Consider the following 16,412-nt stretch of genomic DNA (forward strand, 5'->3'; position numbering starts at 1 on the left):
TTAGAAATTCAGTAACTCACCTGCCCAGCGATGTAAAACAAAGGAAATTTGCCTTACTACCACAGTGGTTTAGGGAGAGTTTATTTTAATAAAACTGATTTCTGGACTCATCTTAATATCCTCCATTTCTCCTGAATATGAATGAGATGGAGGTACGAGACGGAGCCTGCTTGCACGGATCACTCCGTTCTCCTGAGGGCAGATTTGCTTTTTTTCGCTATCACAGAAACAGTCAGGAACTGACCCTGTGAGGGTTTTCCAGACTGGTACCAAATCCTCACAGCAGCCAAGACTTTCACAGAATCACAGAATGTCAGGGATTGGAATGGACCTGGAAAGCTCATCCAGTGCAATCCCCCCATGGAGCAGGAACACCCAGATGAGGTTACACAGGAAGGTGTCCAGGTGGGTTGGAATGTCTGCAGAGCAGGAGACTCCACAACCCCCCTGGGCAGCCTGGGCCAGGCTCTGCCACCCTCACCGAGAAGAAGTTTCTTCTCAAATTTAAGTGGAACCTCTTGTGTTCCGGTTTGTACCCATTACCCTTTGTCCTATCATTGGTTGTCACCGAGAAGAGCCTGGCTCAATCCTCGTGACACTCACCCTTTATATATCCGTAAACATGAATAAGGTCACCCCTCAGTCTCCTCCAAACTAGAGAGCCCCAGTTCCCTCAGCCTTTCCTCATAAGGGAGATGCTCCACTCCCTTCAGCATCTTTGTTGCCACAGATGTCATCTGCAGTCTCAAGATGAAGCGGATGAGACAGAGATTAACTCGCTTTCCCAAACCAAAATATTCAGTCAGGGATGTGAGCCACAGACCCAGATCTCGACTCAGAAGCTTGTATTCTAGCTTGAGCTTTCTCAGTAGGAATTAAATCACCTTGTTTTCATACTGTAAAGGAAGATTTCAAACCATCCCATAAACCCACTATCTCAGTGGAAATGCACTCTTCGCAATTTCATTGCACCAAACCCCAGTTCCAAGCCGGGCTGGTTGGGTTTAGAGCTCCCGGTTTGCTGTCGTCTCCCTCCCGTTCCCCTTGGTTTGCCGCCAGGACGGATATTGGCAATCCTGACACCCACTGACACCTCTTCAGCTTTCAACACCGTTCACCCTTTACAGAACTGAGATGAGTAACAAACTGCCACAAAACGTCAAGCACCTCTGGCAGTATTTAAAGTTTCTTCCAAGACACAGTCAATTATTAACCAAATGGAAAAGGCAAAGTCACCAGAAGCGGGAGGGACCGAGCTGGGGATTCAGTTCAGCAGAAGGTTCTGCAGTCATACTTCACAGCAGATTTCTGTTCAGAATTTTCCAGGGGAGAAAGGGAAAAAATAGAAAAACAAAACAACAAAAAAAAAAGCGCAACTTCAAAAGCTTGCAGTTTATTTCTGCAATGCCTGATGTTCATCGAGTCACACTCCAGCGCTCAGAGCCATGAAAACGCTGCTTTTGAGGTGACATCTGTAGTTGCCTCATTACTCTTTTCAAAAGAGTTTTGCATCAAAGAGTCAGAGCTTCAAACAACAGACCCTACAGGAGTAAAATAACTTATTAACAGCACATGAAATGGAATTGCCAGGCACTGCTGCTACCAAAACAAGCAGGGCAAGCGTGTCACCAACAGCTGACAGTGACAGTAACAGCAAGCAGGAGCCTGGACCTGAGTGCACCTAGGAGGTGCTGCTCCCGCCCCCCGTCCTGGGCAGCACACCCACCTTCGTGCTCTTTTTCAGTCGTTCCAACCTTCTTTATCTTCTTGGGCGATTTCATGAAGAGAGGAAAGATGGTCCTGAGCCCCAGAATGTCGACAAACTTGTGGCAGTTGTCGGTGCCCTCGGGCCCGATCATGGCGTGGTCGAGCACCTTCAGCGCGCTGCTGCGGGAAATCTTCTTCTCCCTGCCAAGGGAAAGCTGCACATTACAATGTTCGGGGGCATGAGGAGCTTTGGACAACACTACTTCAAAAATACAGCACGAGAAGGGAAACAAACGTGACAGGGAAAGTGCAAAGAGTCTGAGCACAAGCTCTAAGCGAGATTTTCTTCCAGGAGCCAAAACATTATGTCAGCAAATACTCTTTTCAAAACTGTGGCTGAGAATAGTCTCTCGGTTATTTCTTTTTAAAATGTTTTTAGTATCCTTTTATTTTCTATTTTCTTTTTATTTCATTTTATATATTTTATTGTTATGGTTTCATTTTCTTACTTTTTATTTCTCGGCTATTGAAGAAGTCATTGCTTCCCCACCTCACAAGCACTGGCAGGGCAGGCTGGGTTGGGCACACAGGGCAAACACTGTCACACCAAAAGGTGAGGATTTAGATCTCGCAATAAGGCAGTTTAATAAAGGAGTAAGTTGGGTGGTCATCTACGAAAAAGAAAACCCATCTCCAGAAATTACCTTTGGAAGGATGCAGACAGATTGTGGGCTATTCCGGTTTAATATGAGTTCAGATACTGGTTAACTCACACCAATAACACACAGATAGTCTGAAAACCATCTCCAAAAGCTCTGTACCTTTCAGACTAGAAACAGAGGAATTTATAATTCATCCAGAGGAAAATTTAAACTATCTGATGACACAACGAAGAGCAGAGAGCTGAGCAGGGAGCATTGCATAGGCCAGACAATATGAGAAATGTTTTCAGGGGAAGTAATTGCATATTGATCAGCATTTAGGAAGGTTGCACAGAGCTGATCTCTGGAATATTCATTGGGTTTAAGTTCAGGCTTTTAGAGATCAATAGCTGCTTGACTGGACTGTCTAGAGTTGATTTTACTTGAAATATTTATCCTGCCAGAGGGCAAGCAGTTTATCTTACTCTCATCTGTGCTTATTGAGGTAACTTTTAGCTGAACACTAACGCAAAGACAAGCACACATGAGTATCACCAAACAGGGGTGACCTCAGGCTTCACGGGAGCTCTGAATTACACCTTGATTTGCTGACCATTAGTTTTCCTCCTTTTAATACCATCACATCTGAAATAACTCTTTTGGTACGTTTATTATTTCAAAACAAAAGGGTGCTAACATTATTTGGACCTTCCACATTAGCATAACACAATCTCTCGGTTTCCAAAACACCAGCAAAAGCAGAATACCAGATCTCCTGGGAAGTGCTGCATAAAATGGTTCTGTTTAATTAACCAGAAGATTTAGTAAAGAGACAGTCTAAGTTTCCATGGGGTCATTAGGAACAGCATGACAAGAAAATATAAAAGGATTTCAATGATTGCAAAAATTACACCCTGAAATAACTCTGGCCAAGCCGTGGAGCCGTACAGCTGGTTTTGCTGTGCGGGAGCAAACGCATTTCTGAGGGTCACGAAGAGCCGCTGAGCAGCTGCAGAAGGAAGATGGTGTTGCCCAAGTGATGCAAGTTTCCCTGAGCTCCCGTCGCTGTGTTTGTCTGTGCACACATGCACACACCTTCAGTTGATCACTGGGAAAGCCACATGGCACTTTTCCTGTGCAATGGAGACTCTTTCTGCCACATTCCTGGGAGCGCAGCGGCTGCGTCTCCTCCAAAGCCCAACACAACTCTGCAGCCAAAGCCAGGAGCTCCCTGCCAGCCTGTGCACAGAACTCACAGTACCAGCCTGGGCTTCTGTCCTTTGGCTTTGAAAGGTAAACTGCATTTAGGTCACCAAGGCAAGGCTGAGGGACTGTGTACTAAAACTGTGCTTCCTGACCTAAAAAAATATATATTTAATTCAATTCTATATGACATTTATACATTTTTTACTGGTGGCTGCCACCTTGACAAACCATCTTATTATTGACAAAGACACTCTATAAATTAAACGAGCCTGCATTGCTGCAGAGATGCCAATCGAATAGTTACATATACCCGTGCTCTTACCCTGCTTCATAACTGCCCCTTGGTCTGTGCTGCCACAGGCTGTCCCTGTCCCAAACCCTCAGCTCCCTGAGCCACTCAGGGCCGTCCAAGGGCGAGTCCCCCCAACACCGCCAGCCCGTGACCAGGACACGCTGGGGACGTGCACAGCACATCAGCCACATCGGGCACCTGTTCAGGTGCCACCGCTGGCTCCCCATAAACCAGTGCAAGTTCACACGAAACAACATTTTCACTGTTGGCATTTGTGCAGAACATAGTCCTGTTTTCATTTGTGTCCACAGGAACATCTCGAATGCGTTCCAGACGTGACGCTCACCTGCAGGTCTGTGTGCACAACCATTATTAAAGGAACAGCTTGGCCGGATGCACTGGGCAGCACGAGATACAGAATGCTCTGTTCTCCAAGACAGTCCTGGAGATCCAAGCCTGATATCTTTATTCTCACGCAGCTTATCTATCTCACATCATGTCAATAAACTTTCAACTTTGCTTATTTGTCCTTTCATCTATACAGACCATAGTACAATGATTAACCGCCTTCCACATAAAAACTAAAAAATAACAGATCTCTTCCCCCAGTCTTCAGAGGACACCGACAGGAGAGAAAAATATCCTGCCCAGTTTGTGGGCGAGGTGGTCGATCACAACAGAGCGGCATTGCTGTTCTTTGCTGTTTATCATGAAGGTATCAAGAAGACACAGAAGCGAACACTCCGGTGCAGCTCTCTGGTCACAGCTGTTATAATGAGGATCGCTCCCCATTCACAACTCTAACCTGCCACTACCAAAGTGGCACCAAAAAAACAAGCTCCTGTGAGCATACAGCAGGAGAACTCCCAAAGACAACAGAGGTTAGCAGAGTTAATAGCCATTAAATAGCTTCTGGATATTAAAATCTGTAAAAAACCCACAAGCACTCAAAACCTTGCAGTGTCAGTTCTCACACACTTTGTTTGGCAAACAAGGTACAGGAATGAACTGGCATGTCAACACCACAGATAGTACAAAATACTACAAAAAGTGGTTGGCAGCTCTTCAAAAGAAGAAAAACATTAATCAGCAATAAAATCAGCAGCTTAATGCCTCTGACTCTAGTCTGAAGACATCATTAGAAGCAAGAAGTTTCCTCGCTCTGTCCAATGAGGTGCTGCTCTCTCTAAATGACTTGCAGGGTGGGACAGGCCAAGGCCAGGAGCTGCGCTGGGATCAGACTCACTCAACCAGCAGCTCACGTTATTTGCTCAAACAGCCAGGTGAGGAGAATTTCGGCTTTTCTACTACTAGAAAAGTTTAAAAAAAAGAATCAACTGTCAGTATAGTCCATGCTTATGGACAGTAGCAATGTAAGCTTCTAGAAAATGTTCTGTGAACTGTTACTTGTTTTCCATTGTCACTTTATCAATCCCATTCAGACTGTAGAATAAGTTTGGTTCCTGAGCACCAAAAGATTGAGGTCCTGGAAACTCCTTCCATCAGACAGAGCTGCTGCTGGCAGTTAAGTCAGGCTTTGTCCCTCCTAATCCCTTCACAGCTAGCCAGGGGGGACATGAAAACGCATTCAGGGAGAAGTTTTCCTCTTGTCATAATTTTCCAGCTGGGGTCCTGGTACAGAGAGTGCTAAATAGCAGAGTCCAAAAATGAAGGAAAAGCTATTAAAAATCCAAACGCTGAGTCCCACCCACATGGCACAAGAACTCCAAGTAATTAGTTCTGCAAGGTTAGCTTAGCAGCTTAGTACTAGAGGCAGAGGGAGGCCTCCCTCTCGGTCTTAGTTTTGAAGCTTTTCTTTAATTAGCCTCAAGAAAACCCAGCGTTCCTATTTGAATAATCCACATTTGGCTATTTATTCAGTTCCTTGCTGCTGCACGTTCCTCAGCCATGCACTGCGGGAACTTGTCGCCGCTCGCTGGCGTTGGCCAAGCAGCTGCCGCACAGCTGGGGACGGACAGACAGACCCAGTCTGGGGCAGCCGGTCAGTGGAGACATAATCCAGTGCCAGGAGAGAGAGCACAGAAGTCCTGGAGACTCGTGGTGTGACAAGACACGTCACAAGAACTGCATGTTATGCCTGTGTCACAAAAGCAATTTTTGTATCAACATCCACAAAAATTCATCAGCTCAGAGGATACACAACAGTGTGAATCTTGAACCGGGGAACAAAAGAAAAACGTTTTCTCTAGAGACATCCAAAGGTTCCCTCACACCCTCACAGGGGTCTCTGAAATCCTTAGAGGATTCGCGGCCTGCCCCACAGCTTTGTTTCATCTGGTCACCCTGCACGGCTGCTCTCCAGCACCTATTGCACTATCCCCATTTCCTAGGAAACAAAGCTAAAGACAAAGAGAGGAGCTTTTATTATGTCTGAGAAGGTCGAACTATACGCTGGAAAAAAAGAAACAGAAAATGGACAAATATGCTAACACAGACATTTTATAACCAGAGAAACACAAGTATTTAGCCAGGATAAGTGTTGGTAGGTCAAGAGCAGGCAGAAAATGGCAAAGTGACCAGGGTACCTGAGCATCAGGTTCATGAGCTGCAGACCCTCGCCCTTCAGGAAGCGATCGCGGTTGGAACTGAGCATCAGGCAGGAGCACAGTGAGTCAAACAGGTTCTCCATCATCTCCTGTTCTTCTGCTGTGCCAGGGTTGTGGCGTTTGAACACCTGCATGGCAAAGATGGCAGAATTACCCCAAAACGGAGGGCTCCATTCTGTCCTGGCTGTTGTAGAGCACATGCAAACATTTTACACCACAAGCACCCTGCCCAACTCCAACTTGCCATGTCACTATAAACAAAGCAATGTAACTCCCACACACCTCTGCATTAAGATCTGTAAACCAGGGGTTAACCTCCCTTAGCACGGATGACACACTCATGTGGAAGTTATTCCAGGCCTAAGCCTGCACCAAACACAAAGCACTCGGGACGGCCACAGCACTGGCCCCACAACTCCCCACCTCCTCTCACCCTCGCAGAGAGGGTGCAGGGAATTACTCACCGATAACTGCTGAAGCAGCACATCGATCCCATCCAGCTCCCCGAGCAATTCTCTGTTGTCTAGACGGAGGTGGGGGAAAGGGGGGAAGAAGAGAGAGAAAAATGAAGCTAACTGTCAGATTTTACAGCCGTCTAACACTGATACATCAGTGAGCAAAATCAATACAGCTTGACAGAGCACAATGGCTGCAGGGGAGGAGACAGTGCTCACGGGATTGCCCGGGACGGGGGCAGGAGCGCTGCGGATCCCCGGGGCACGCTCACCATCATTGTTCTGCAGCAGGATAGCCAGCACCTCGCTGCAGTACAGCTTGTTGGCATCAAAGGGCATCTTGGCCTGCGGGCAGGAAGAACACAAGGCTCAGCAGGGCACGGCTCTCTGCATTTCACTCATCTGAACACATTAATCAAATCACCCAACATGTGAGCAACATATAAACCAACATAGAACAGTGGTAACTTTGCAGTGTGCCTCAGTGACAAAACAGCAATAAATCTCTCTGATTGCGGGATATGTGTGCCTGTGCACAAGAGCAGAAGCTCCGCTCCAGTCCCTCATGCTGTCCTCCATAAGCAGGTTTGACCAAGTTGGCTCAAAACCCCTGAGAAGAGTGTCAGGTTTTTGCAACATAGGATCTGTTTCCTGTGATGAACTTTCCATGATGTTCTATAACCGTGGCACAGCATGCACCAGCTGCTGTCCTACGGCACGCGGCAGGAAACAATGGGTGGCTCTCTCAAGGCTGCCCACAACATCATCAAACCCCGACTGTGGTGGAGCAGTGAGCTATTAAGCTGTCCACCTGAGCCTTCGGAGGAGGTTCTGACAGTCAGAACACAATTACACAACCTGACGCCGAGTCAGAAAACAGAAACTCGCACTGCGCTGTGTGTCAGACGTGGACAGAACCCTGATGTTAACTCATCCCACAGCCCTTCTCCAGCAGCGCAAAGCTCTGCCCAGGTGCTGAGGTCCTGGTTTCATCCCAAACACATCTGGTAGGGACAGAGACTCGAGACCACGTGCTGCCAATAGCAAAGGCGCCTGGGCGAGGGTTCCATTAACGTGCAGCTCCCCGCGACAGCATCTTGGTCAGAAAGAGCAGCACTGAGCACACGGCCCAGCGCAGGCACGGCTCACACAGACACACGCAGCACTGAGTTTATTTTCTGTGGAACTAGGCAAGGGAATTCACGTTGTGATTATTTTACCTTCCCAAGTTTCTGGGTCTTTCAGCTGCCAGAGTAATTACAAGGCGGGCAGCAGAGCCACACTCAGTACACACCTGCCTGGAATAAAATTAACTCCGCTTTTTGTTTTTAAGCAAAAAGAATATTATTATGCTACTACCTGTAGTGAGAAATTATAGGTTACTTCTGCTAACAAGTATTTGAGGGGTACAGAGGAATTTCTGCACACTTAGAAAGCTGAGAGAGTATTTCTGTGATTCAGAGGCCTTCTGACTATAAAGACATTTAAATGTGTAAGTGCTAATGATGCCTTCCGAACAGGTCAGGAAAAAGACAGAATCTGTTTGCTAAGTTTTCTTCATGAGTTCTGTAGGAGACAAACCTCCCTACAGTATTTTCCAGGGAATGTTTAGGCATCTTTTCACACAAGACAGAGCTTAACTGTGTAACTCACTGCCACAGGACGCTAAGAATATCAAAGAGTAATTTTAAATTCAAAAGGCAATTAGATGAGTTCAAAGAAAAAGCCACCGCCAGCAGCCGTTAAAAAAAGACATCACTCGAAACTCAAAAAAAGTGTTAGAGATGTAGGAAGGAAAGGCAGAAATGGTCTTTGTTAGGTTCCCTGCTCACGGATAAGCTTTTATATTCCTCAGCCATGGACCATACAGGAATTATATCAACAGAAAAAAAAGACACTTTCTACTGTAAGACGTTTACAATATAAAGACAAGACAGAAGTATGTCCATTTAAACTCAACTGCAGAGGAAACAAACCCTGAATTCTAGCTTTTCATCCTTAAATTGGCTTCTCTTAACATATATGTAAAACTGGCTTATTGTAAGGGCTGCTTTAGGTGCAGAGCAGCTGCTCTGCTGGGGAAGGGGACAAGCAGAGCTTCAGCGCTGGGTGGTGGACAGACCCTCATTCTCATGGCAGGGTGAGGGACATGTCAACAAAAATACCTCCCACAAAAACAAGCGAAAACCTTCAAGCCGACTGAACATCAGATGCTCTTCTAGGCAAACACTACAAAAGTGAGAGTACTTCTACTCACAGACTTGCATCGCATTGTGTAAAGCCAACTCCTTCCATTTTGCTAGTTTATAAGGAGTTTTAAAAGGGGCAAACTTCCCAGTTTGAGGCGTTTCGAGTTCACTGTATTCACAAATGTTAGATCTTGTCACAAAGATAACCTACAGCAATGGCAAGAGCCAATAATAAACAGCTTTGGGCCTGTAACCCGTCGGTTTGTGCTGTGACACGTCCCAGCGCAGAGGAACCCGCTCACCTTCAGCCTCTTGAGCAGCCACTGCATCAGGCCCTGCTGCGCGGCCTCGGTGCACATCTCCGGCCGGAACTCCGCCATGTTCTCCACGATGGCTGGGGAGACACACACAAAACAGCCGCCTTGCCCCACCTGCTGCTCAGCCCTGGCTGGATTGACACTGCTTGGCCAGAAGGTCCTAGGGCTGCGCTGCTCTTCTCAAACTTACATCTTCCTTACAAAACCACCTGGGTTTTGAGTGAGACTTTAGGCTCAGGTGTACAATACCCTCTCAGGTTTCACATTGCCCACATAGTCCATCCTCAGTGCAACGCTCCTTGCTGGAAGAAGCCTGAGACACTCTCCCTCTACTGCAGCAGCAGCAATTCTCACTGCACAAAACTAAACTAACACCAACAGCGGCACTAAAAATTCCAAAACTTGTGTTTCCAGCCTCCGTCATTCTTCCAGTCCTCGGGAGATCACAATCCCAAACAACTGCAAGGAGCAGATGATGGGCTAAATGCTACTAACAGTGAGACACTGCAGAGCAGTGACTGTTGTACAAGGACCGGGGAACACAGAGGTAACAACGTGCTCATATGAAATACAAACGTTTTGCTACCTGAAAGTTAAATCTATTCCTAAGACATAAGCAGCTCTCCTAAGGGAGTAGGTAGAGCTGACAGATGAGCATGTAGCAAATACATAAGCAGTGGAGCCTTCCTGGAGCAGGGCAGTTTCATCTGAGTGTCATCACCTCCCTGTGGGATGAGACACCTCAGAGCAGCCCTGGGGCAAACACTGCTCCAGGGACCAGGCTTCACCTCAGCTAAAGCTGAGCTTGAACAAAAGCTGCTCCAGGTCCTCTGCTGTCATGTTGGCAGTTCAGAGGGAAAGGAGTCAGGAGGGAAAGCGGGGAGATAACCCGCCCCCTTCGCTCAAAGGGCAGGAGGGAGCGAGAGGCTGCGCACCAGCCACTTACCCAGCGTGTTGTGGACACCGTCCGCCTCCTCCTTCACACTCTCATCCAGGCGCTCTAAGTTCTGGACCAGCAAGGCCACAACCTGGCCCTCCACCTAAATCACCGGGGTCATGGGAAAGATGAAAAGAAAGATGACTGAAAAAAGGAAGATGAAGGCGAAATACTGTTAATAAATAATAAAAATCAATAAGCCCTACTGAAAAATCCTACCAGACATAAGCAGAAGACATTAACAATCTTGCTTGAACATCTCAGAGGAAGAGAAGGAATCACCAAGTAAATCTGGCACTATGTTTGTTCTAATTAATTAAACAACTTTCGTGTTTCAGATTAAACAGAAAAACATCTGGAGGCAAACATGCACTTTGTCGCAGCCTTATTTCCTGAAGCAGCCTGATTGATTTCTAATCCCTCTGAAGGGCGCGCGGCCCCACGTCAGTGGCCTACACCTGTGCTGGACCTTCCACCTCCACGGGCACAAAGAGCTGGAGGAACAACCCTCCCACACGAAGATTCACATCCAAAAGCTGAATGATCACCAGTTGAGGCCTTGCATCTAAATCCCAGCAAGATGGAAGTACCAAGTTGACTTCAGTGAGCCAAAACCCAGACAAAGCAGGAGCAGGAACCTGCATCCGCAGGTGGAGCCTCCGACCAAACACTCACACAGGTATCTGTGACCGGGCAGAGCCTTTGGCCCACTCTGCATTGCGGACGTGAGCCTGGAAAAGTTAAAATAACAGTTCCAACTCAAACACTGTTCACCAGCTTGAGGCGCAGTGAACCCCTGGAAAAAATACAAATCTCAGCCGCTGTAGAAGGAAGTGCAACAATCTTCACAAATACCCTACATTATACCTACTTCCTTAAAAAAAATAATCTGAAAAGCAAATATCTAAGCTTTTCTCCCAAGCTCTGCCTGACCTGTTTCTTTCAAGGAGGACAATAAAACCTCTAAAACTTGGCTGTTATCAATGGGCTGGTGACAAGGCAAACAGAAAAAGAACTTTGTTTGATTTACTACCTCTCTGCACATTTTACAGAAAACATCTTCTCCAGCAGTTCCTCTCTGCCACTCCCTTCATCCAGCAATCTCTCCACGAAGGCACAGTAATTAAGAACAGCCAGGGGCCAGTCGGAGAACTCGGCTGCAGGCCACTGTCATTAACCTTTGCAAGGTAACATTACAGTGACCGGACAAGAAGGATTGTAGGAGAAAACAGAGCAGCTAAACAAAGCAAACAAAAGAAAACCCGCAATTCCCCATCTTTCCATTTCAACATAATAGTTACAGAACACAACACAGCCACAGCGATTCACAAATGCAGCAATTCAGCAGCATAAGCTGCCCAAGGTAGGACAGACATGTAAATCTCAGGTTTTGCTGGTATCGGTTCTCTGGAGGGCTCGTGCTCAGTTCGGTGGCCGAGGAGCAGGGAACACCCAGCGCAAACGCCAGGAAAGGGAGATCCACCCTGGAGACCAGGAGCCGCTCAAGAGTTACCCGGGCAGGGAGCACATCAGACTGAGTAATGCACCTTCTGCTGCACACAGGTCATCTTCTGGGGTTGTTTAACCTCTGTGCCAAAAAGGATCAGTACCTCTGAACCCTCCTCCGCCCTTAAAATGCATCAGCTCTGCTACACGAAAACTTTCACACTCTTACTTCTTGTTCAGAACACGTACCCTCACTATAACAACACACATCCCAGTTCCAGCACAGGTTTTGGGGTCTGAAACAAGAGTTACTGAGTGGAAGACGACTGGTGACCCCTGCAAGAGATCAGAGCAGCCTCACTGTCCTTCAGCCAACCCAAGCCCTGCCACAAACCGCAGCTTCTCACGGTGAACCAGCTCACCCCGTTCTGCAAGAAGGGAGGTAAATCGAGCTCCTGTTTTCAATAGAACACTAAGTCACAAATATTACCTCATTCTTCCTCCCTGCACAAAAAAAATCTCCCATCCTACACAAATCTTGCAATGTGAGTGTGTTCCTTCCAAAAAAGAAGTGGTTGAACAATGGGCAAGAAGAATCTGTTCCCCAAACTCTGGCATTCCGCTCAAAACACCGCCGTGTTCCCCAGCACACATCCCCGCCGCGGTGAGCGGCCCCTGATCCAGCCACCTCCGCCCCGAGGGCACCGGGGTGAGCGCGGCCACAGAGCGCGGCAGTTCTGACACCGCGGTGCTGCACGGGCACACGCTGCTCAGGCAGCGAAATAATCCAGCGGCTACTACTTACCAGAGCGTCTATGAGGACTTCAGCTCCTTCTTCACTCTCATGGAGAGTATCTATATCAGTCAGCTCCTGAAGCAAGTCCACCACGGCTATGGAAACATGTGCAGGTGTTAAGGACAATGAACACAGAGGCAGATGCCCGGAGTATCCCAAGTAGGGCGCTCTGGGGCCAGTGCGCTCGTACAACGATCCAACACAGCCAAACATGTTCCAGCATGAGGGGAGGAACAGCTGAGCCCAGAGCACACAGACACTTCAGCACTCGGTCCTACAAGCACCTAAATCAGGGAATCCCAACAATTAGGAATGATAAAAATGAACATGATTGTCTGCTTACTGTCTCAGGCAATTTTACTGTTTCTTGATATTTATTGAGTTTTTTACATCAACATTTCTAGAGTTGGTATAACCAGGCACCATTTTGCTTTGTCAAGATCGAACACAAGCAAAAAGATATAAGTTCCACTAATGTGATTTGGGTGTTGTGCTCTCAGCGGCAGCCCTGTAACTTGCCACAGCAGGAGCAGCCGCCATCACCTCTGCCCAGCCCAATTAGGCCAGCGCACACCGTTAAGCCAGGCCTTGCAGGAGCAGCACAGCTTCTGCCAGCCCCATTTTCACTCATTAACTCCAAGCTGCATAACACACGGTTCCCTGGCTGCTCCACAGCCCTCCTGTACGACGAGACATATTCCAGCTCATTAGACCCACTTCCCCATTCTCTCAGACGCGCTGATCAATCTTGCCTGAGCCCCACTGAGGCAGAACAGGGTTCGCAGTTTTCTGCACGTCCTATATAACAACTTTGTGATGAATCTCTTTAAAATGCCCCAGCTAACGAGCCAGGCTCCCAGTTCTCCTATTTGTGCATTTGCTCAGACACATGAGCAGCAGCAGGAAAAGCATTTTCACATGTCTTTCCTTAGCAAGGTTCCAGTTGTGACTTATCTAAGCTGAAGAAAGGCTGCGAGAGCTGCCTGTCCCAGGCCCACATTAACCCATGTCTCAGCACAGCAGATGTGTCTCACTAAGACAACCTCTTTCTTTCATTTACAGCGCTCCCTACCCGAGGTCGAGCTCTCTGCACATGCTCCTGATGGCAATGTCACCTCCCGCTGCACCTGCCACCAGGAACTGGCCGGGTGGTGACTCCTCACCAGGCACAGTCACTCCTGCTCACACAAAAACATGGCCAAAGGTGCCCAGGTACCATTTTTAAAAGCAAGTTGCAGTACGACTCAATAAGTTAAGAGAAAATAACCTGCCTTACATTTATTCTGCAAAGAATCAACTACTAATTACCAAAATCTGGAGGAAGGGACTGATATGAACCTTGTGAAGCTCAAGAGATGCCAAGTGCTGCCCGGGAAGGGAAAAGGCTCCACTGCCCAGGGAGCTCGTGTTCCTGCCAGAGCATCAGTTGTCCTAGAGAATTTAGGGGACAGAAAAGCAAAACCTCACTTGAAGTTTTTGTGTCTTTCATTAATAAAATCCTGTCGGTGATCATCTTTCATTCACATGTTTTGTGTACAACTGCATGAATCATTCAGTAGATTATTTGCTCCCTCTGGACATCGCTTTTGTCTCCTTGCATTAGTCCCTCAAGACACGATATTTAAATCACATCTGAAGAGCCATTTGTTTAGTCCTCTCCTTGAAGAACTCATTTTAAAAATCTTTTTCCATTTGTTTTAACAAGAAGTCATTACAAAACTTGAGCTGTATCAATTTATTTTTGTGCTTAGATCTTCCCTTCAGTGGTGTTTCTGTTCTGTCCGTGAGCAGCAGCGCAGTGCAGAGGCGTCGCTACAGCCTGGGTCCTGCTTCCAACGGATGGGAAAACACTTCAGCAGTTTTATAACAAGAAATGTATTTTTCTCAAAATTGCAGTTCACAGGTCAAATTTCTACCCATAAACTTAACTGACAGGCAAGTTGCAAACCAATTAAAAAGAGTTCACAGTGGAAATACTGACAAGTCCTTGACAGCCGCAGTGACCCCAGGACATAGCTTTTCATGGCTGAGAAGACGAGAGAGCGCGTTCTCGCAGGCTCCAGCTGGGACCCTGCTCAGCATCCCCTCCGCTTGGATCTGCCTTGTGAATGAGAAACCCGGTACAAGCTCTTCACACCGTGCACGTCATACACAAAGAGCCTGTGGTGTCTGGCAAAAAATAAGCAATGGAACGGTGATAGCCACAAAACTGGTTCTGCATTGTAGGTGCTTCCCTCCGACAGCAAACTGCTAACAAACATTCACTTAAGAGTAATTTCCATTCTGGATCAGAGATATGAAAGCTGTGCTGTTTGCAAGGATCAGCTTTCCACCGCATCGAGGTTCAGCTAGATACAAGTCAAAATAGCCAAACACATAGCAGTGCTTTCCAATATAAACGAGTATGCAATAAAATATTTATGCTTTGTTTTTATCTCCTGATCGCTGCACTCACTTAGGAAGAATGAATTATGAATTCTTAAACACAAGGAAAAGTGCTAAAAAACAAACCCAAGATCTGTGCATCGGAGCACAACGCTGAACACTTAATAGTCCTTTTAACACAGCGCATTTCAAAACACCTCAGAAAAGCTGCTTGCCTACATCTTTACAAACAAAGAAATAAGGAATAAATTACTTCCCAAAGGTCATGAATCAATAAAAGAGAAAAAGAAAATCCTGCTGTAGGCCCCAGTCTGAGAGCAGAGCTCTTTCCACCCTGCTTTACCGCTCTTTCCACCCCGCTTTACCGCTCTCTCTGCTCACTGGTGTTTGCAGGACACAAACACACCATCTCTTAAATCATCTCACAATTTCTCCGCTTAATCCACCATAGAATATTTCACAAGCAATGCAAGCCGAGCTCCACTTATAGAGGTTACACAATGGTAAGCCAGGCGCAGGTGTATTTATCAGCTGGTGGCCAAGCACCAAGACACCAGGATAGTAAAAAAATAACACTATTTTTCTTCAAAACTACCAAAATCTCTAGCAGTATAGACAGAAAACCCTCTCTGAGATGTCCTCAGATCTTCAGAGGAGCACGAGCAGTGACACAAGAACTAACTGAGCGTGGAAATGTCTCTGGATATTTAGGTAAGCAGAGGGGCTACCCAGAGCCCCAAGCACACCAAATTAAAGAGAACTGATCACACTTGCAAACAAAGATGTGGCACTGTGGTGAGCTAGTTCATGGCAAAGAGCTGAAGGCGTCACAGCTCAGCTTTCAACAAAAAGGGGTAAAACTCTTTACTTTTTCCTGGGACTGCTCCAGACAAAGTCTGCACACAGATCAAGGCTCTGCGCTGCTAAGCCCATACTTGAGCTTTTCCTCTATTGCTCATCTGTTCACGCTCTGACGCAGCCACTCAAGCCTAGATGAAAGGTCCATAAAACAGGAAAACAGAATAACAGCACTGAAAACCTCAGAATCAATATTACTTGAACAAAGAAGGCTTTCACTTGGAAGAAAAAATAAAGAGACATAAATTCAGTGAGTGGGAAAGAAGAGAAAAAACACACACAGAAGCCTGTGAAAGCTGGACCTAAGAGACACAGAAAGTCTGCAGAAAGCCTCTCGGGTGAGAGCTGATTTACCGACGGAAGGATATCGGTGTTGTCGTGGCCCAGCAGCCCCAGCAGCGACTGCACCGCATTGAGCTCCACCAGCAGGTGATACAGGTCTGGCATGGTGGCGATCACGTGCATCTCCTGGATGATGTCGTTCAGATCCAGCTCCGACTCCATGAACCTGGGGCAAGACAAGAACCGTTAATACAAAGGAAGAAGTACATCAGCTGTGGTCTTGCACAGCCCTTTTCAGAACAGAGACCAGCCCTCCCAGTGGGTTCCAGGGCAG

General features: G+C 46.9%; 1 protein-coding gene across 1 annotated transcript in view; it reads right to left on the reverse strand.

Moving 5' to 3' along the window:
* The window catches only part of CTNNBL1 (catenin beta like 1), a 43,836-nt gene that overhangs the window by 16,545 nt on the left and 10,879 nt on the right, over nt 1-16,412 (reverse strand). The window contains 9 exon segments of the mRNA XM_080354810.1: nt 1,727-1,908; nt 6,393-6,541; nt 6,878-6,936; nt 7,141-7,213; nt 9,360-9,451; nt 10,321-10,414; nt 12,563-12,648; nt 16,151-16,157; nt 16,160-16,304. Coding sequence (XP_080210936.1) covers nt 1,727-1,908; nt 6,393-6,541; nt 6,878-6,936; nt 7,141-7,213; nt 9,360-9,451; nt 10,321-10,414; nt 12,563-12,648; nt 16,151-16,157; nt 16,160-16,304 — 887 coding nt within the window.

This window comes from Nesoenas mayeri (genome assembly GCF_963082525.1).
Source record: "Nesoenas mayeri genome assembly, chromosome: 16".
Taxonomy (NCBI): domain Eukaryota; kingdom Metazoa; phylum Chordata; class Aves; order Columbiformes; family Columbidae; genus Nesoenas; species Nesoenas mayeri.